Source organism: Myotis daubentonii, chromosome 1 (genome assembly GCF_963259705.1).
Source record: "Myotis daubentonii chromosome 1, mMyoDau2.1, whole genome shotgun sequence".
Taxonomy (NCBI): domain Eukaryota; kingdom Metazoa; phylum Chordata; class Mammalia; order Chiroptera; family Vespertilionidae; genus Myotis; species Myotis daubentonii.
This window is the reverse complement of record NC_081840.1, coordinates 39,889,936-39,912,089: the sequence shown is the minus strand read 5'-3', so window position 1 is coordinate 39,912,089 and position 22,154 is coordinate 39,889,936. Positions and strand designations below refer to the sequence as shown.

The 22,154-nt window shown below is 45.5% G+C and overlaps 1 protein-coding gene across 1 annotated transcript in view; it reads right to left on the bottom strand.

Moving 5' to 3' along the window:
* The window catches only part of NID2 (nidogen 2), a 66,576-nt gene that overhangs the window by 20,596 nt on the left and 23,826 nt on the right, over positions 1–22,154 (bottom strand). The window contains exons 5-11 of the mRNA XM_059695970.1: positions 17,661–17,810; positions 16,986–17,231; positions 15,161–15,361; positions 13,638–13,868; positions 4,802–4,945; positions 3,966–4,094; positions 2,776–2,919 (exon numbers count right to left, since the gene is read on the bottom strand). Coding sequence (XP_059551953.1) covers positions 2,776–2,919; positions 3,966–4,094; positions 4,802–4,945; positions 13,638–13,868; positions 15,161–15,361; positions 16,986–17,231; positions 17,661–17,810 — 1,245 coding nt within the window. The remainder of the gene's footprint in view (positions 1–2,775; positions 2,920–3,965; positions 4,095–4,801; positions 4,946–13,637; positions 13,869–15,160; positions 15,362–16,985; positions 17,232–17,660; positions 17,811–22,154) is intronic.

Sequence of the window (22,154 nt, the reverse complement as noted above, 5' to 3'; positions counted from 1 at the left end):
TTCATTGACTACTACCACAGTCTGAAAGCTTGGAAGGCAACCACATGGTAACTGACTCTAGGAGGCAGCCTCTCAGATGGCCCCAAAGATTTCTCTTCCCTCCTGGTATTCACAGTCTTGTATGATCCCCTTCACTTGAGTAACTTGCTTCCTCACTTCTAACTAATACACAAAAGCAATATCGAGGGGATGACATTTTGTGATTATAACTTCCGTCTCTGCCCCTGGCTTTGATGAAGTCAGCTTCCTTGTTGGAGAGGGCTATTTGCCAAAAAACTGATGGTCACCTCCAGACCACAGCCAGAAAGGACCTGAGGCTCTCAATCCATCAGTCAGTTCCTCAAGGAACTGAATCCTGCAATAACCATGTGAGGGTCTTTCCCCAGTTGGTCCTTCAGATGAGACCCCCAGCCTGCCAGACCCCTTGACTGCAGTCCTGTGAGGGTCCTAAAGCAGGGGACCCACCTAAGGCAGGACCCTGACCTGAAGGCAATAAATGTGTATTGTTCTAAGCTGCCCCATTTTGTGGTCTGTTCTACAGCAATAGTTAGTTAACACACTGGGGAAGCAACTGATATATCTGGCATGTTTTTAAATTTGTGGGTCCCAGAGAGAATTCTAAAAGCAGAGAACAAGAGAGGTGAGCAAAATCTTACAGGACAGGCTAGAACAGCAGTTCTCAACTTGTGGGTCACGACCCCTTTGGCGGTCCAACGACCCTTTCACAGGGGTCGCCTAAGACCATCCTGCATATCAGATATTTACATTACGATTCATAACAGTAGCAACATTACAGTTATGAAGTAGCAACGAAAATAATTTTATGGTTGGGTCACAACATGAGGAACTGTATTTAAAGGGCCAGAAGGTTGAGAACCACTGGGCTAGAAGTTAAAAGAAGGGGGGAGAGAATGATTGTAGAAGGGATTAGGGCAAAGGCACATCTAACCTCAATTAACATTCTGATGATTAACACTCCTCACATCTAGGCTGCAATTAATTTCAACTGCTTTGCTTCAAACCAAAGACCCAAGAAATTAAATACTTCATAAGCACCCTCTCAGCTGACCTGAGCAGCCAGATGTTTGAATATGAAATTCTGGCAAGGTTTTTTTCTCTCTGAATTCTCATTTCTCAAACCAGTAGTGTGTTAAATTGAACTGAGTGATAAGTTCCACAAGGGTGGACAAAATATTATTCCCACTGCGGGGCTTGACATAAACAAGGAGTCTGTGCTCCTCACCCGGACCCCCCAAGCCTGGAGAAGGTACCCCATCTATAAAAAGCCTATCTGTTATAGACAGAGCTCTTTGGCTGGTCAAGTGGGACAAGCATCTGTGAATTATAAATGCACCTCATTCTCACTTGAGCAACACATGAGCTCTGTCTAAATCTGGGGGTGGTTTTTGTTGATTTTGCAGGGGGTTGGGGGAATCAGGCCTGAACTGAGACCCAGCTTTAAGTCATTTCAATGTAAATTGTGTTTTCAAGAAAAACCATATAAACAGAGCTTCTGGACAGAAGAGGAAACATTAATTGATTAGGCTGCAAGATTCAGAAGAGACTAAGTCGCCCTCCACATCTGGAAAGGAGAGGAGGGCTGAGCTGCCTTGACACACATCGTCTGTTAATAACATATGGTTGTGTCTGCTGGTCCAGTCAGCCTGTCCTGCTGAAACCAAAGCAGAAGGAAAGGGAGAAGGATGAGAATCAAACCTCTGGCGAGGAGGGAGAGGGCCGGGCTACTTAGATCTTTTGGAGCTCCCAGGAGTTACAAGGCAGTTCTTAGCACCCCGCTCAGTGGGCCCGGGGTACAGTGGCAGATGTAAGCAGCAATTCGAGGAGGGGGGAAAGCCTGCCTCTCAAGTTTCTGTTCCCAAGAGAGACCTTTTCCCATTCCAAACCCTCTTCCCACCATCCTCTCCTTCCCATAACTTGTGTGTTACTGATGGACAGACAGCATGAAATGGAATTTCAATTCAAGCACATGCTACTGGCTGGATTATGTAGATTCACACTGGATAATCTCTAGCTGAAACCACTACGAAGCCCAGTTCCATGAATATTTATACCCAGAGTGTTATGCCTACTGTTTCAAAAACAGCCTCACACATTATTTCTAAGTTAAATCTGAACAGTGAGTCCTACATTCTGGTTTATTGCTTTTATAAGTCTTAATGGTAGTTAGGTTTCTGGGAGAAAAGTTTTGAGGACTCATATAAAAGTGTTAATATCCTCATATCTGTGGAGTTCATCTACCTACCTACCTACCTACCTACCTACCTACCTATCTCCACAGAGAGAAGAGAGGGAAAAACTTAGAATTATATGCATGTTCAGATATTGCTTAAAATATTACTTGAAGCAGGGAATAGCAGCTAAAAATTAAGCATGACTTAAAGTGCTAAATTAGGTCATTAACCAAAAGATTGAAAGAAGCCGGCATCCTAACAGGAGACTAAGTGACTGTCCCGAAGTCCCTCCCGCCCACACAACGCTCCAAGGAACAGAAGGTTACAAGCCGGCAGTGGCTCCTGGCGTTCAAGGCACGTCTCCACCACGGACAACCATACATGCTCACCAATCCAAGCCAAGGGAGAGCCACCCTTGGCCCCTCTTTTTGACTCAAAGGACACCCTTTCTCTTTCTCTTTTGGCAATTCCAAAGCTGTATGAGTCAAACGAGGGGTCTTTTCTAAACCAGGTCCTGCCGATGTGGGGATGTGTATCCAAGGTGGCCTACCATTGTCACTGAGGCTGACCCGCAGGTACTCACCGGTGCACTGGTGCCCGTTGCCGGTGTAACCAGGCAGGCAGACGCAGCTGAAGGTGCTGCCTCCAAGGTGAACGCACCGGGCCTGGCCAGTGGGAGCACAGGTATGGCTGCCATCCTCACAGGGGTTGGGAGGTGGGGCAATCACTAAAAAAGAGAAGAAGGCGAGATGTCCAAGAGTTCAGGCCTGCAAATGGGCGAGCTTTGCTCTTCACAGCGCAATCGGCGCACCAACAGCATCGGGACTTCTGAAGGCGAATAAGGAATGCAGGTTCTCAGGCCCCATCCCAGAGCCAGGGAATCTGAATTTTAATAAGAGCACTAGATGGTTTGTATGCATAGTAAAATTCGAGAAGTGCTGGTCTGGGTTTGTGGTTAAAGCACTAGGCATGAAGATGATCAAAACAGTGGATTTAAAAGTGTATTTTCTTTAATATCATCTAGCAATGGCATGAATTTGGAATTCTAGTTCTTTTGGATCCACTTTTTTTGGGGGGTGAACCCTAGAAAATGGTATTTTATTATAGACTAGAGGCCTGGTGCATGAATTCACACATGGCTGGGGTCCCTTGGCCAGGCCAGTGATCAGGGCCAAGGGACCAATCGGGGCAGGCCAGCTGAGGTGAGGGACCGCGGAGGTTGGCTGACTGGGGGGTGGGACCACAGGGGGCAGCTCCTGTGTTGAGCGACTGCCCCCTAGTGGTCTGTGTAAGTCATAGCTATCAGCCGGTCATCTGGTTGTCTGGTCATCCAGTCATAACAATCACTTAGGTTTTTATATATATAGATGGAACGCTTTGTCTGGTCAAGTGGGAAAAGCATCTTTGAATTACAAATCTGTTTCATTGTAATTTGAGACATATTTGACTTCTACCTGGAGCTGTTATTATTTATTAAAGAGGTTCATAGTCTTGTTACATGACTGGACCAAATACCAGACACACGGGAATCCCAACTGAAGTGACCATCCTTGAATATCTCAACACCAAAAATGTCTCTTTAGAGAAAAACAACAACAACAAAGCAACCAAAACAAACAACCCAGAACTGAACTGAGCCATAGCTTTGGGTTATTTTAATGTAAATTTTATGTTTTCTAGAAAAACCATACAGTAGAAATGGAAATGTTAATGAATGAAAGAGCCAGGTTCAGCATCATTTTGGCCAAAAAGAGGAATGACTTTGGGACTCACAGACGCAAGTGTACTGGTCCTCTGCAAACCTGTAACCGCTCCGGCACTCACACCTGTAGCTTCCCGGCAAGTTGATACACACAGAGTTGGGGCCACAGCGATGGAAGCCAGTTGCACATTCATCTAGATCTAGGAAGAAATCAGAACAGAAAAGTGCTGCTCAAATCATGGGTCCCACAGGTGAAAGATCTGGAAACTCAGTATTTTCTCACCACAATGAGGCTTCAAGGGGACTCACTGTTAGTGGACTAAACAGGTGTTGAAATGCAGGATTTTAAGCACCAGATACGGATGCATGTTGCAGATCATAAATAATATTTCAAGTCATTCAAGCATAAGCCACAGGGAGATGTATTTTGAATAAATATTCTGAAAAGTTTTTGAATGTTTAGAAAATACTGAACATTTAGAAGAAAACCACACTGTAACAATTTTTCTTTTAAAATGTAAAGAGATTTCTACTGAAACTTTTGGGGACATAATAGGTGAAAGAAACACAATGTCTGAAATCTGAAAAAACACACAAAAAACCCAGAAAATGTACTGCTTAGTAAGTGTAAGAAATATTTAATACCGGTTTAAAATTACAAAGCTTAAAAACTCAGAATATCCAGGTATTGCAATAGAGGTCTTCTTTTTAGAGTCCCATCCCCAAATACCCACCTCCAAACTGTCCTCTCAAACTATCCAGCACACACCTTAGTTTTTAAATCCTCGTCTTTAGATTAACATCTGCTAACCTTATGGGTCAACGGAGATCATTAAGAAGATAGACACTTGTCTTTTATAAACATAGTGCCTGATGGCTCCACGCGAGAACAGAGTATGGCTCTTACCCATGCAACTCCGTCCATCTGCCTGGTACCCAGGTGCACACTTGCAGGTGTAGTCCACACCCGTCCCCGGGTAGCACTGAGCTGTCGGGCCACATGTGTGACTCCCATCATAGCAAGGATTCACTGGCACGGGGGTTGAGTACTCTGTGCGGGTAGAGAGGAAATAAAAGCACAATCTGGCTGTTGTTACGAGAACGGCACAGGAGGGAGATCCAAGACTTGTTGGAACTAACTGTATACGTGTCTGTATTTGGGGCCCATATGGCAACCTGCTAAATTATTAATATCCAAAGCTAGGCTGCATTATTTGTATGGTGATTTTTAATTCCAGAATGACTTCCTTTTGCCTACTTTACAGACAGCTAACCTTTTCTTGTTTATAGTAGGCTTGTGTCCAGGGATTAAAAATATCCAATACATGGCATCCTTTTATTTAAAAACTAGAGGCCCGATGCATGAAAATTCGTACCAAGAGTAGGTCTTCCTTCCCCTGGCTGCTGGCACCGGCTTCCCTCTGGCACCTGGGACCCAGGCTGCTTCCCTCCTCCAGTCACCCCCAGGCACCCAGCCAGGACCCGGGCTAGCTTCCCCTGGGCTGCCCGCAGGCACCCGGGACCTGGCTGGCTTCCCTCCAGCCCCAGCTTTGTCAGGAAGGATGTCCAGAATGACATCCGGAAGATGTCTGGTCTAATTAGTAATATTACCCTTTTATTATGATAGATGGTCTATCATCTCATGTGATTCTTGGGGTAATACTGAGCTGGGTTGTCATTGCCATTATTGGTAATTTTCCCAGATAAGGAAAGTGACAGCTATTGGAAAAATTGCCTGAGCTCACAAAGCTAGGAAGTGGGACAACAAGGACTCACACCCCAAATTTCTGCTCATAAATTGGGCAATCTCTCACTAAAATTCACTATAAATCAAAATTCATGAGAAAAATCTTGCTATTACAAAATAAAGAGGAATGATTTTTGCAGTGTTTACTTTTTAGGATTAACCCTGCCATGGACCCATCCACCCACTAGATAGTGATGACTGTAAACATCTGAAATCTTCCCTAAATAATTTTATTTCTACAAGCAACATAATAGTAACGCTTATTGAGCACTACATGCCAGGCACTGTTCTAAACCCTTTACATCCCAGCCCATGAAATCCTCATGACTACACTGTAGGAAGTAACCCACCCACCGCCACACAGCCAGAAGAGATGGATGGGGCTGGGAGGAAGAGCCAGGAAGTCTGGCTCCAGAGACCATGCTTTCCACCACTTTGCTACAACCACAACCAAAGGAACGCCATAAAGTTATCCAGTCTAAGCCAAGGGCACAGAGATGATGGTGTTCGAAAGGGCCCCAAACACCCAGATGGGATGAATCCTTAACCATGGGCACTTCCATTTACTTCTGATTCCTCCAGTATAAAATGAGAACACAGCCCGGCTGATATGGCCCAGTGGCTGAGCATCAACTTATGAGCCAGGAGGTCAGGGTTCAATTCCCGGTCAGAGCACATGCCTGGGTTGCAGGCTCAATCATCCCCAGTGTGGGGCGTGCAGGAGGCGGCTGATCAATGATTCTCTCTCATAACTGATATTTCTATCTCTCACTCCCTCTATGAAATCAATAAAAATATATTTAATAAATAAAATAAAACAAGAACACAAATAATGCTTCTATCTGCTAGAACCGCTGAAGAAAATAAAGAAAATCCAACACAATGCATGTGAAAAGTGACTCCCCAGGCAGGCCTACCCAGTTCCCAGTGACTGTGTTCCTTCTTCCTCTTCACTTAAAGTTTGTTTTTTGTTTTGTTTTTTTAAAAAAATATACTTTATTGATTTTTTACAGAGAGGAAGGGAGAGGGATAGAGAGTTAGAGACATCGATGAGATGAGAGAGAAACATCGATCAGCTGCCTCCTGCACACCCGCTACTGGGGATGCGCCTGCAACCAAGGTACATGCCCTTGACTGGAATCGAACCTGGGACCTTTCAGTCCACAGGCCGACGCTCTATCCACTGAGCCAAACCCGTTAGGGCTCACTTAAAGTTTTATCTTTGTCTCAATCCCTAGAATTAATTCTGGCCTGAGATTTGAAAGATTTCAGGAGCCTGACCCAAACCTCCCAGGTTCTCCATCAAGCCATCTCTGCTACCACTGAGGCTACATCTAAGTCATGCTAACTTGGGCTTCTGCCTTAGATTTCTGTGCCTGATTCCCTGTCTTGACAGCCAGCTTAGTACACTTCATGTCTTATCTTGCTCTTAACAGCTCCCTCACCTCCCCAGAAACCAGCATCTTGGCATCGTAGACAGACGGTGGCAGTCCCACCTAGCCTGGACCCAAGGGCTTGCTGCTGTTGCCTGCCCCAGACTGGACTTCCTCCCAGTCCTTCAGAACATCTGGCCACCACACCAGTCCTGGCCCCACTGCCTACACTAGGGCTCTCCCAGTTTTCTTCTGTGAACTGGGATGCCTTGGCTGAGTCCCTGATAGGACACCCCTGCTTTCTGGTAAAGAGCCACTATCTGCTTTATAACAAACACCACAGTGTGTTCCTGCAGTAGAATATCCTCATGGTACTGATTCCCATATTATGGCCTGAAAACAAAAAAGAGGAAGGCCATGGATTTCTCCTTGGTTCACCTCAATGACACTGGCCAGAGTAACAGCAACTTTGCCAAGAGGACCAACAAATGACTCCAGCATTTCTTAAACCTGATGAACTTAAGCTTGCCGGCACAAGCCTAGCCCCCCATATCATGCAGACATCCTTGGACGCCCCTCATCCCTCCCGCCGGGTCTCTTGGCAGATGGGACGGACGCCCAGCACTGGGGCTGTGGTCGCTGGGTTAACCTACTAGCATAGACCAAGTTCCTGAGTCAGTCCCAGCCTGTGTTTCAGTTAACAACGACAGGGTCATGTCCTCACCGGAGGCCCCGTGTGAGACAAGAGCCCAATTCTCCCCCATGATTATGTCTCCATTTTAGGAGAAGATTCTGTACTAAATGCCCGGCCTTACCCAGCCAAAGGGGGATGTGCGCTTTGAAATGTTTTAATTTATAAATACTCATGCCTGGCCTTCTTGTTCAGTGCTTTCCAGCATCACATTTTCACCCTGGCACATCCCAGCAAAGATCAGTGAGTACACAAGAGCTTACGCCCCTCCTAGGCATATAAAGAGAAAGCAACAGAAAAGTTGACTTGCAAACGTGGACAGGATACACCGGCCTACCTGAAACTGAGGAAAAATGCCCACAATGACATAAAACTGATTTAAAATATACGTCACAGACAAGACTGGCCATACAACGAAACGTGGAGCCCTTTGCTCAAAATTAATAAGCGCTTCAAGAAGACAACAGCAGAGCACTAAACCAAGTGCTAAAGCCCTTCTGTGCACAGGGCCCCATTTACTAAACTTGGTTTTCAGAAGCATTATTTTAAAAGTACATCTCTAAAACCACATGGCTATTCACTCCCCATGGCGTGTTAGCTTGTCTCCTATTATAGTAAGCAAAGAACAGCGGTGCCCTTCTTAAGACATTTTCTATTTCACCCTCACCCTCTTAAACAGCTTGACTCGGACTGGGGATCTGGAACTCATTTTCTCATTTAATCAAGAAGGGAAGAGCGGTTTTCCTTAAAGGAACAGTGCGGGGCCCTCTGCCCGAAGTCTCCTCAACTCGCCAGATGGAGCCCCAAAGGGGAGCCAGGGCAGGAGACAGCCAGCCCACACGGAAGGGGTGGGCTAGTGGCTGTAGTGCTCAGCAGGAGACCACAGCACCCCTCCTGGACCCCTGGGGGAGCCAGGGGCTCCCACCTCAGGGGCGGCTGGACCGGTCCACAGACTTTCCGACCAGATTGTCGTTCCCTCTGGAAAGAGTGGGAAATTCTTAAGATGCTATGCACTGAGAAGGGAAAGAAAAAGAGGTTTTCTTTTTGTTCATCTTTTTCTTTTGTTTCCCCCACCCTATCCCCATCCCCTTCGCCCCATTTTTTCCTATTTGGAGAGAATAAACAGTACCGCTGTTTTCTGTGGGGGTGGATGAAGCAGGGTGCAAACATAAAGGGTTAAAGTATGCATTCCCTCTTGTAAACGTTGGTCTAAATTAGAGGCAGCCTGGAGGCCAGCGAGGCCAGGTGGAGGGGCAGTGCCCTGGAGAGTGGAGACGGGGCTCTGGAGCCGGTGCCGGGTTGGAGTCCAGCTCCCCCGTTTCTAGCTGTGACCCAGCAAATTACTTCATGTCTCCACTCAGTCTGGAAAATGGGGTAATAATCCCCCGTTGAAGTTGTAGTGGCGATTAAACGAGTTAATTCGTGAAGGTACTTAGTGTTTGGCACCAAGAAAACCATCCTTTGCTATCACTCTTGTTATTATTAGATGCAGTGTGGAAGGGAAAAATCATATACGTTTCTGAAGACAAATTAGCAACTTGTACCTGCCAGTGTGCGGGATTTCTCCCATCCTTTGTGACTCCTACTTGGTGTGCCTCTAGGAAAAACACACCAGAGATCTATCTTTTCCCCTAAACAATCCTGGAGTGGGAATGGGCCTCTGTGGCCTGGGAAGCTCTTTCCACTCAACACTGTTCTCACGGATGGAACGCCCACACGCCAGCAAAGGGCTGGGCTGGACGCTCCAAGGTGAAGAATGTTTTCCCTAGTTGTTTTTGTTTCGGTCTCTCCATGAGAAATCGGCAGTAACGATCTTTTCCATCCCTCTGATGTGCATATTTCTCTCAAATCAAGTGACACTTCCATGCTCTCAATTCACTACCTTATAATCCCATCTCCGGACACCCAATGCCTGTGCCCCATCTAAGGTTCCTAAAACCAAACCGACTCCCACCCAAGCCAGCAAACTCAGGATCTCATTTCAAGTCACTTCTGCCTCCTAGAAGAGTCTCGTCCTCTGACCTTAATCTCCTGTTATGTTACTGAAGTGACACGTGCATACTGAGACCGAGGAGGCTCCAGGAGCCCTCCCCTCCAGTGATAGCTCCCAGAATGGCCTGTTGGGTACAGAATCACCTCTCTGAGGCGCCGATTCTGGGCTCAGCAGCCTGGATATGGAGCTGAATGAGGAGACATTCTCTTTCTCCGCACCTGCCTCTTGCATTCTAGAGTGAACAGTACCTATTGGTTTTCAGGATGACAATGTCCCCCTGATCTGACGACGTCAATTCCTATCTGTATAGTTCCCTGACCCACAGGCTCATCCTCTGGCTTTCCTACAACTTTTGTTGTTGTTAATTAATAGACTTTATTTTTTAGAACAGTTTAGAATAGTTGGTTTAAAAAAAAAAATTGAGCAGAAAGTATAGATTCCCCACCCCTCTCCTGCTTCAATTTGCACAGTTTTCTCTATTATTAACATCTCGTATTAGTGTGGTACATTGGTGGTGACTGATAGACAAACATTGGAATATTATTATTAACTAAAGTCCATCGTTTATGTTAGGCTCACTCTTTGTGTTGTACATTCTGTAGGTTTTGACAAATGAGTAATGACACGTATTCACCACTACAGAAGCGTACAGAATAGTTTCACTGCCCTGAAAATCCCATGTTCTCCACCGATTCATCACTCTCTTCCCCACCCTGCCCCTTGAACACCTGGCAACCACTGATCTTTTTACTGTCTTTATAGTTTTACCATTTCTAGAAGATCACATAGCTAGAATCCCACAGGATGTAGCCTTTTTAGACTGGTTTCTTTCACTTAGCAATATGCAGGAAAGGTTCCTCATGTCCTTTAATGCCTTGATGAGCCTAGAACATTTTTATTACACATTACAGTGGGGTTAATGCTGACTGAAGTATGAGAACCACTGCTTTAGAGTTATGGTTTTTTTCCCCCCTCAACTGTTTTTTTTTTTAAATGAAGATATTATTCACTTCCCATATAATTCACCCATCTGAAGTGCACATTCCATGCAAATGAAAATTATAAAAACTGAAAAAAATAATAAAATGCACAATTACATGGTTTTTAGTATATTCACAGAGTTCTGCAACCATCCATCACCACAGTTAATTTTGGAACATTTTAATCCAGTCCCCCCGCTCCAGAAAGAAAGCTTGTACCCTTTAGCTATCAATTCCCTATTCCCCTATTATTTCCTCAGCGCTAGGCAACCACTAATCTACTTTTGTCTCTGTGGATTTGCCTATTCCAGACATTTTATATAAATGGAATCATGCAATATGTAGTCTTTCCTAACTAGTTACCATCACTCAGCATGTTTTCAAAGCGCATCCATATTGTAATGTGTATTAGCTTCATTTCTTTTTATGTTTAACTAGAGGCCCGGTGCATGAAATTCGTGCACGAGGGGGTTGTCCTTCAGCCCAGCCTGCACCCTCTCCAATCCGGGACCCCTGTGGGATCGGCCTTAAACTGGCAGTCGGACATCCCTCTCGCAATCCAGGACCACTGGCTCCTAACCACTCACCTGCCTGCCTGCCTACCTAATGCCCCTAACTGCCCTCCCCTGCCAGCCTGGTCGCCCCTAACTGCCCTCCCCTGCCGACCATCTTGTGACGACTTTGGGGTGGCCATCTTGTGTGTTGGAGTGATGGTCAATTTGAATATTACTCTTTTATTAGATAAGATAATGTTCCACTGTATGGATATATGATATTTTTAAAAATCCATTCATCATTCGATGGGCATTGGGGTTGTTTCCACCTTTTGGCTATTATGAGTAATGCTGCTATGAATATTCATGTACAAATTTTTGTGGGGACATAAAGTTTTCATTTCTCTTGCATGTATAGCTAGGAGTAGAATTGCTTGAACTGTAACTTTGTGTTTGACTTCTTAAGAAACTGCTAGACTGTTTTCCATAGTAAGTACAATCATTTTACACTCACACCAGCAATGTATGAGGTTTCAATTTCTCCACATCCTTCCCAATACATATCTGTTTTTTAATCATATCCATCCCCACTCATGTAAAGTAGTATTGCACTGTGGATTTGATTTTTCATCTCCCTGATGACTAATGATATTGAGCACCTTTGATGTGCTCATTGGACATTTGCATGTCTTCTTTGGAGAAATGTCTATCCATAATTTTTGCCTATCTTTTACTTATATTATTTCTTTTTATTATTAAGTTGTTCTTCATCTATTCTAGATTCAAATTCCTTACTAAATATATGATTTGCAAATATTTTCTCTTTTTTGATAATGTCCTCTGAAGCACAAATGTTTTTAATTTTGATGACATCCAAATTATCTATTTTTTTCTTTTGTTGCTTGTGCTTTTTAAATATCATTATCTTAAAAGCTATTGCCAAATCCAAGGTCACGAAAATTCATCCCATGTCTTTTTCTAAATTTGAGCTCTTACATTAAGGTATTTGACCCATTTTGAGTTAATTTTAGCACATGGTGTGAGGTAGAGGTCCAATTTTATTCTTTTATACATGGGTAGCCAGTAGTTGTCCCAGAACCATTTGTTAAAAAGATTAGTCTTCTTCCTCATCAATTGTTTTGGGACCCTTCTCGAAATCAATTGACAGTAAATGTAAGTGTGTATTTCTGGACTCTCACTTCTGTTCCATTGATCTGTATGTCTAGCCTTATGGCTGGCTGCACATAGAGATCAATGTCTTGATTACTCTAAGTTTTGAACTCAGGAAGTATGAATTCTCCAATTTTGTTGTTCTTTTTCAAGATGATTTTGGCTCTTGTGGGTTCCTTAAGTTTCCATATGAATTTTAGGATCAACTTGTCAGTTTCTCAAAACACACACACACACACACAACCAGCTGACAGGAGTGTGTTGAATCTATAGGTCAATTTAGGAAGTATTGCAATTTTTACAATTCTAAGTTTTTTATTTGTGAACATGGAATATTTTCCCATTTATTCAGATCTTCAATTTTTTTTCAAAATTGTTTTATAGGTTTCAATGTAGACATATTGTGTTTTTAAAGTTTATAATTTAATCCTAAGTATTTTATTATTTTTGGAATGGAATCGTTTCCCTAATTTCCTTTCAGTTTACTCATTACTACTATATAGAAATAGAATTAATTTTTGTATATTGATCTTGTATCCTGCAACCTTGCTGAATTTGCTTGTTAGTTCTAATAGTTTTTTAACGTGAATTCCTTAGATTTTTTCTACATATGAGAACATGCTATATAAGAATACAGATCATTTTACTTCTTTCTTTCCAGTGTCTCATTTTCTTGACTAACAGCCCTGGCTAGAACTCACAGAACCATGTGGAAGAGAAGAGCAAGCATCCTTGGCTTGTTCCTGATCGTATAGGGAAAGCATCCAGTCTTTCCTCATTAAGTATGGTGTTAACTGTAGGTTTTTCATACATGTAAGCTCTATTTTGTTTTGTGTTTTGGGAGGGCACTGGATTTTGGTCCCACCTTTAAGTTTTAGCTAAATTGTCTCTTCCTTAGGGACATCTTTCCTGAACCTCCAGACCAGGCTAAAAGGACCCTGTACTTATCACAATTATAACAAACTACCTGCCAGCATCACTCTCCCTCCTAACATGGCCCCAGCTTGTTCACAGTTGTATCCCCAATACAGGTTGGTGCTCACAATTATTGCTACAAACCAGCTTCACATACAATGCTCTATTCCTGAGCTTGGCAAGGATATTGTTCTAAAAATTCCGTTTCTGCCTCTGTCTCCACCTCAAGGACAGGACCTGCTTTATTCAGACCCAGCACATAACACAGAGCCTGGCACAGCAACCTTTAGTAACCTCTATGAATCATTCTGAGGCGACCCAAAAAGGTATGAAGAAAGGTTACATGTAATTTTGCCCAAGAACAAAAAAGGAAACTGTACCTTCGACAGGGCCAATTTGACTGGTCACAGCAAATCTAAGCACTCTTTCCTCATCACTGTACATGGCCAAGGCCCGGTCCACAGTCAGCTGCCGGGTGGTGGGGGTGCCCGGGGCTCTGGGGGCGTGCCTGCACGCCTGGTACGTGATGTTCTGTTGGAGGTGGTAGGACAGTGTGCGGTTGATGGCACCAGAGGTGAGAGAGTAGTCTCTGGAACTTGTGGAGGTCACAGCTGCAACAGACACATGATACAGGCAAACTGGTAAATTTGAAAAATATTAAATACAGAGAATTTCACATAGAGTATGTTTTTATACACTTAGATTTTTTAAAATCTAATTCCTGGGACATGTTCGCTTGGGAAGTTCCTGAGTTTACATGGAAACCTGCAAGGCAATCCCCAGACCTGAGCTGACACAGAGCCAAAGTGCTGAGAGGGAGGAGGTCCGGCCACTGCTTGTCGCTATGTGAACAGTAAGTGCTACGATGTGCCAGCCCAAGAGGTGAGCCCTGTGATCGTGGGCAGAGCCTTGTAGAGGTTAAGTAGTCGTCAAAGATGCAAGGATGGCATGTGGCAGAGCTGGAATGGAATTCAAGTCCACCTGACTCTTCGCCCCACGATTTTAGCCAGTCCGTCCTCTTCATCACACAGGTGATGGCTTCCAACCCCCTGTGCCTAAGTCTGAAGGGCTCCAGGGAAAGAAAGGGGTCACTTCTCTCAATCTGAGTCCCAAGTCAGGAGCGCAGGTCAGTTATCTGGACACCCACTATTCTGTGTCCAGTCCAGGTCTCAGCAGCCATTCTCTTCCCTGCATCTCTTGCCCGGCGTCCAGTCCTCACCCAGTAAGAGGAGCAAGAGCCAAGGAAAGGCACAACCCAAGCAAACTGCCCTGTTGCAGGGCAGCAGCTGGGATTGGCAGTGTCCTGCATTCGGGTGGTGTTTTACAAAGACCTCGTTTTACACATCTCCCCCATGTAAGGGGGACAGAAAAGGTGTTATTCTCATTCTAAAGATGAGACAATAGGCTCTCGGATGACGGCCTTTCCCCCATCTATTTTAAGTGGCAAATCCAGGATACGCTTTTCTATCTTCTGACTCCAAACCTGGCATTAATTTTACAACACTGCAGCATGCCTGTGACTTTAAAGCAGGCTGAAATAAGGTTATAGGATGAGTCTCAACTCCAATAATGAATATTTTGACATGGCACAGAGAGTAAAATGGTTAAAAACTATATATAATTATAGCATCCCTACCCATCAAAGTTGTTATTGATGACATTATTATTATTTGAAAATATTGGGTAGGAACATTAAGATTCTTATGTATAGCAGCTGACACTCTGGTCACTTACACTATAAATTTGATATTAACAACAAAAATAATAAAAACGACATTAAGCTTATTTTATGTGCCACACACTAGTCTAAGGACATTCCATGTAGTAACACTTAATCTCCATAACTACCTTGGGCGATATGTACTATTCCCATTTTATAGATGTGAAGACCGGTTACACATACCTGAGTCCGAGTAGTGATAAAGCTCCTTGTAGGGAGCCATGTGGGCTGTAAAACCTGCTGGGATGTAAGGCACCTGGCCTTGAATGTTGGTCTTAATGATCAGATAGTCCTCTGGGTCAAGCCCCTCAGCAACTTGAGTGATTCGAACACTCTCCTTTCCTGGGTAGAAAGTAACTTCCATGTCATGGATAAATGTAGCACCTGGAGGGGGTGAAAAAAATCAGTACAGAGATGAAAAAGAGGCCTTGCATCTTCTAGTAATAATTACCAGTGCATATGTCCTCCTCCCAATTTCCTCTGCTAATGGAGAGGGGGCCTAAGGAGATCACGTGATACCCAAGACTAAGTGCTGCCAGCTGTCGATTACAACAGCTCCTCAACTTCTCTCTTACAGAGTGTGTTGTTATCCTGCCACATCTCACACCATTTCTTTTTGTAGGAGCTTATTTTCCATGAGAAATAAACTCCTGGAAACATCACTGACCGTTCTCTTTCCAAGGGTGCCCAAATTAGCAAAATAAACAAACAAACAAAACAGGATACCCTGTTACATTCAATTTCAGATAAATAATGAATATTTTCTTTTGTCTCTTTAAAAAATTTTTTTAATATATTTTATTGATTTTTTACAGAGAGAGAAAGGGGAAGGGATAGAGAGTTAGAAACGTCGATCAACTGCCTCCTGCACGCTCCCTACTGGGTATGTGCTGGCAACCAAGGTATATGCCCTTGGCCGGAATCAAACCTGGGACCCTTGAGTCTGCAGGCTGATGCTCTATCCACTGAGCCAAACTAGTTAGGGCATGAATATATTTTTAGCATAAGCATGTCCCACACAATATTTGGGGCATGTTTACATTAAGTTATTAAAATTATTTATTGTTTATCTGAAATTCAAATGTAACTGGGTATACTGTATTATATTTATCTACTTTTGACTCAAGGTTTTAGTCAAACCCTTATTAAGAGCAAGATCCTCTAACAGCTGTGAGCTCTACAGCTGGAGGTGGGGGGGGGGACTTTTCTCTCAGCACTTTCTGTGCAATAAGATAAATCTACCAGGAAACAAGCTTTTCCAGGTGGAGAGCAGAGAAGCCAAAAATTACCCTCTGCACTCTCGCTATCCCAGGGTGGTCCTTACACCAGCATGAGCATCGCCTGGGAGCTTGTTGGGAAAACAAAATCAGACCCCACCCGAGCCTACTGAACGAGAAGCTGCATTTTCACAAGGACCCCAGGGGATCTGGTGCTGGATAAAATCTGAGCAGCTCTGGTCTCTACGCTTACAGGTCAGGGTGGTGGGGGCGGGAGAAAAGGAAAGGCACGCCCTTTCCCATGACAGTCTATCATCTCCAGGTGCCCTATTATTACCATCTGTGCCTCCCCATTGGACAGATCTGTGCATAACAACTCAATTAAACGAGGCCTGACCAACAAGCTTCAACAAATGGGGGCGAGAAGACACAATGCTCCAAATGGAATATTCTATTTGTCAGGACAACGTAGAGGAAGCCACAGTGGGTCAGGGTAGCTCAATGTTCCAGCGGTCCCTTCCATCTCCCACTTATTCTGCCCATTAAAACAAGAGGGCCATTGGTGCTACCCAAAACAAAGGAATTGGAGCAGGTGCCATTTAGAAGAAATCACTGTCTTTCAAAAACAGTCCTGTGAGGTCAAACCATCCCCAGCTACTTCCAGACAGGAAACTACACACCTGTGGCTCTGGGACACTGAAGAGGCAAATCCTCTCCCACTGAATAAGAATCCAAGGAGCAATGCCACCAAAGCCACGGTGACCACTGGCCCTCTCAGAGGCCCTGCTTACCTGTGAAGCTGAAGCCGTTCTCAAAGCCTGGTTTCTCCAAAGCGAAGAGCCAGCCAAACAGGCCTCCGATGGGTGTGAGGGGGAGAAGGGCCTGGGCGGCGGGCTGTGGGATGTGGCTGATGGCTGTGTAGGCTCTGCCATCATTGCTCACAATGTAAGCATGCAGGTCCACGTCCGTGAAGGTCACGGGGGTGTGGTCCACGAGGAGGTGGCCATTCACCTTCCCATTGACTCGATGAGGTGCCCCTGAAAAACAGCAAGACCATCATCCAGGCTGGGGAGGGGCCCACAGAAAACATAATTCCACTGCAACCCCCCAAACTCAATCATTAGCCATTTCCATGATTCCCCGAATCAACCAATTATCCATCTCAGTATGAAATACACCTGTCTTTGACCTCTTTTCTCCCATCATCCCTCTCTCCCATCCACTTTGACTCTAATGAGCTGGCAAAAAGGAGGAAACATTTCTAGTTAATCCTCCAATTGGGACATCAGCCCAAACATGTTCATCCCTCAAACATTCACTGAGCATCTGCGAGTTGCTAGGGCTTCGGTTCAGGTAGCAGAGGTACAAGGTCTACAAACAGAGCTCCCAGGGGCAGCTAGACATGAGCAAGCGGCAGAAATAGACACGGAGCAGCCCCCAGCCCTAATCATGCTGGGACGCCTCACCTCTCGGCAGACAGTGCTCCCCATTTCCATTAAACTGGGACTGGCAGTGGCAGCAGAAGCCAGTGGCGTAGTCAGTGCAGAAGGCGTTCCGGGAGCACGCTTGGTGGTTGTGTTCACAGGTCTCCTTGTTGGGAGTTCTGTACAAGAAATCTGGAAAGTCAAACAAATCTGCATTAAAGGACTAGGCGATCCCAGCATCCTCGATGCTGCCAGCTTCATTGTGGACACCGTATCTGCTCCGTAACATCAGGTTAGATTGTAACCAACACATGGGCATTGATGTTTAAGAGACAGGAATAACATTCAACGCAGGGGGATTAACTTGCTTGGTTCTCTGGCGAGAGGGCTTCCACCTGGTCTCATTGGCAGGCTGGTGAGCCAGCGTGAGCAGTGCACTCTGCTTGGAGTGAGTAACAGAAAGCCCACCAGTAAGATCGTGTTAGGATGAACTGTACAAAACTGCCAGCTTGGGGGTCAAACATGGCCAAAGATCAGCAATTCTGGTTCAACCTGCTAGTAATGATCCCCTGAGAGGAAGACAAAAGAGAGAAACAAATGTCATTTCATGCCTAACCATTCATTCTTCTCTTCTTTTAGGTGACCCTGAACCTAAAGAGAATAGCCTATAGCTTGTCTCACCACCCAGAAAAAAAATTTTTTTTAGGAGAAGGGCTTAAAGAACACACAGCTCCCTTAAGGAAAGTGTGTGGGAGAAGATGGAGGGAAAGACCTGGGAATCCATCCAGCTGTTAAATGCTCTGAGCCTTTGCAAAGTTTCTTGTGAAACAAGCAGGACTTCATGCGGTAGTAGAGCCTGGCCACCACCACAGTCTCCTAGGAAGCCACAGTAGGCCTGCGTAAAAGCAAGCTTCCAAGTGCTACCAAGAAATAAAGGAATTGGAGCAAACGCCATCGATCATAAAGGAAATGGCCAAAAAGGTGGGATGTGGCTGTGGGTTGGCACTGATGGACAAGGGAAGGCTTTTTCCCTGACACTGGGGATGATGCCAATCCTAAGCATAGCCACCAGGAGGCCAAGGGGCTGTGCACACCTCTGCTCCTGTATCCCCAGGAGCTGGTATTGGGTGGTGACTCTGGAGCACGCTGACCAAAGGGAAGGCACAGAACTCTAGTGCTAGACTGATGCTGCTGTGAGGAGCCAGCTCCCAGGGAAGACGGACACCCTAGTTTAGGTAGTTGTGTCCCAGGTCTAGGTCTAGAAAGGAGGGAATGAGAGGGGAAGCAAGATGATGAAAAAAATCAAGATTTGTCCAGTATTCCAGCAGAGAACAAAAACAAAGAAACCAGTGGGAGGAAGATGTAGCACTGTATATGTCACAATATCCTATATAATAAAAGGCTAATATGCAAATTGTCCCCTTGGGAGTTCTACTGAATGGGAGTTCGACTACTATGATGTGCACTGACCACCAGGGGGTGGTGCGGAATGAAGGAAGGACCCAGCTGGCAGCCAGAAGCCAGGGTAGGAAGGCCCTGGCCAGCAGGCAGAAGGCCCCGATCGATTGGCCCTGATCGCTGGCTAGGCCTAGGGACCCTACCTGTGCACGAATTTCATGCACTGGGCCTCTAGTAGTTTCATAAAGACTTGTATCCACCAGGCAGAACAAAGTTAACACTGAACTAGTGCTTAATGTATGCCAGACACTATCCTATGAACTTGAACTCTTAATTTCCATAGAGCAGGGGACAATTTTGATCCCTGTTTCATAGATGAACAAGCTGAGGTACAGGTTAAAGTGACCTTCCTGAAGTCACAGGGGCAGGAGGTGGCAGAGCTGGGTTTGAACTCAGAAAGTCTGGCCCAGGATTCTATTACCCTTCCAGGGAAGCCTGGTCCATTCATCATGAGAGCGGGTTAAGGATCTGATCAGGGGTCTGGGGCTAGTCAGCGGAGGCTTCAGCAAGGAAGGTTTGAGCCATCAGGCTTAATGGCAGAAGACAGCAGAGATTATCCAATGGGTATCGTAGCACCCTGGGAAAACACAGGTAAGAGGAAGTGAGAGCAGGAGCTTTTGGACAGCACGTGAGTGCTGCTTAGATTCCTGAGAACGCAGCAAGCTGAGGGGGTGGCAGCACAGACTCTTGAGTTCAGGGGAACATCTGACTGGGAAACTAGTGAGAAGGAAGTTGGTGACTCAAGATTTGGGACAGGGCCCTACATGAGAGAGCTGAGAAATCCCAGCCTGATAAAAATAAAAAACGAGGCATACTAACCCTGAACAGTTTTTAAAACAGAAAAGTGACAAAAAACTCAAGACAGAATGATAAAAATTATTCTAAGAGGCTCCTGTGAGGGAAGCTATATATCACTGTCTACCTTTGGTTTAAGAAAGGAGATAAAACCCTAGTTGAAGTAAAAAGAAATGATTGTGGCTTGAGCGTGTCAAAGTCTGTTTTCTCCAGCTCAAAGTTACAACTAAGTGCAAAGAAGTGGCACCTGGAGGGACTGGCACACTTGCGAGTGTGCTCACGGCCTGGGCTGCCATCCAGACTCTCCCTCTAGAACCCAAGGGAAGAGTGGGGGCAGGGGCAGAGGGTCCCAAGCTCTAGAGCTTACCCCACCATGGCTCAGACTGCTGGGGGGAAACTACAGAAAGGCAGTCTCTCAGTTTCCTCATCTCTGAAATCGGGATGACACTTCTTCTCACACCTCATTGCAGAAATCATGTTTTCTAAGTTAATATACTCTGAGCACCAAGGTCTAAAGCAATCTCATGCAGGTCTAAAGTGTAGTCATTTTCAGGAAATTCAGTTCAAAATAAAACTAAACTCTAATACTGCTCTGCCCCAAATTAAGGAAATTATGGATCTGTGTTATATGCCCCCTGTTTGTTTCGTTGTGAAGACTTGTTCTCCAACTCATTTCCCATTTTAAGAGTAGATTATGAAACAGGGAGAGAAGGGTTGGAGGAGGACTACAGATATGGAGAATTAGATTAATTTAACTAAAAAACTAGCTGCAGGCATGGTAACAAGAGAGGCAGAGCCATGCAGCCAGCAACGTACAGAGACAACTGCAAATTTAGGCTGACTGGCATGTAGGCTATCCTACCTAATAAAGAAGGAATATGCTAATTGATCCTCACACCATTACAAAGCTGGTGGTGCCCATAGCCAATAAGGAGGGAATATGCTAATTGACTGCCCTGCCCTCAAAGATGGCGGCGCCCACAGCCACAAGATGGCCGCCAGGTGACGGCAGTTGTGGGCTATCAGGCCAGCAGGGGAGGGCAGTTAGGGGCAACCAAGCCAGCAGGGGAGGGCAGTTGGGGGAGACCGGGCTGGCAGGGGAGGGCAGTTGGGGGCAACTGGGTCAGCAGGGGAGCAGTTAGGCATTGATCAGGCTGGCAGGGGAGTGGTTAGGGGTGATCAGGCTGGCAGGCAGAAGTGGTTATGGGCAATTAGGCAGGCAGGCAGGCAAGCGGTTGGGAGCCAGCAGTCTCGGATTGTGAGAGGGATGTCCGACTGCTGGCAGTCGGACATCCCCTGAGTGGTCCCAGATTGGAGAGGGTGCAGGCTGGGCTGAGGGACAACCCTCCAGTGCACGAATTTCATGCACCAAGCCTCAAGTCTATATATATAAAAGCCTAAGCAACCATTATGACTGGCCAGTAGCTATGACATGCACTGATCACCAGGGGGCAGACGCTCAATGCAGGAGCTGCCCCTGGTGGTCAGTGTGCTCCCACAGCCAACCTTCCACAGACCCTCCCCCAAGCCAGCTGGCCAGTCTCCTGCGGTCCCTCCCCCCAGCCAGCCAACTTCCCGTGGTCCCTCCCCCTAGCCGGCCAGCCAGCCTTGTTCGGGACTGGGCAAGACAGCCCCAATCGCCAGCCAGGCCTAGGGACCCTATCCATGCACGAATTTGTGCACCAGGTCTCTAGTATTTTTCTAACAACAAAAATAATGATTAGGCTCCCAGGAAAGGCTATTATGAGACAAGCTATCAGTTAAATTAGTTATTGGTAAGCTGGCCTGGGGTGTGTGAGGAATAGTGCATTCTCAGGATGGAATTCACTGAACCAAGCACTGCGTTACAAGCTCAGCCTTCCAGCCCCAGGATAGCCACACCAGGGCATGAAAATAGGCTCACTCCTAATCAGGGGGCACATAAGGCTTGCTTTTGGGGCCCCTTTTCCATGCCTGCCTTCACACACAGGTGTATTCACTTCACACAGGGCCGGCTTGCTAGGTGAAAAGTACATTCTTGTTGCGATATTCATTCAATAATTCAACAAATATTTATTGAGCACTCACTATGGGCCTGGTGCTGGTCTAGGACTTAGGGCTGTAGCAGTGGGGAAAAAGACAATGTATTCCTGTCCTGAGCTTACAATCTCCTAGGCAGGAGTCAACAGACAGGTAAATTACTCAGTATGGAGGATTGTGTCAAGAGCTGTGCAGAAACTTAACTCAGGGAAGGACAAGAGGGTGGATTTGCTCCTTTAAATGTCAGGCCTCTGGAGAAGGTGG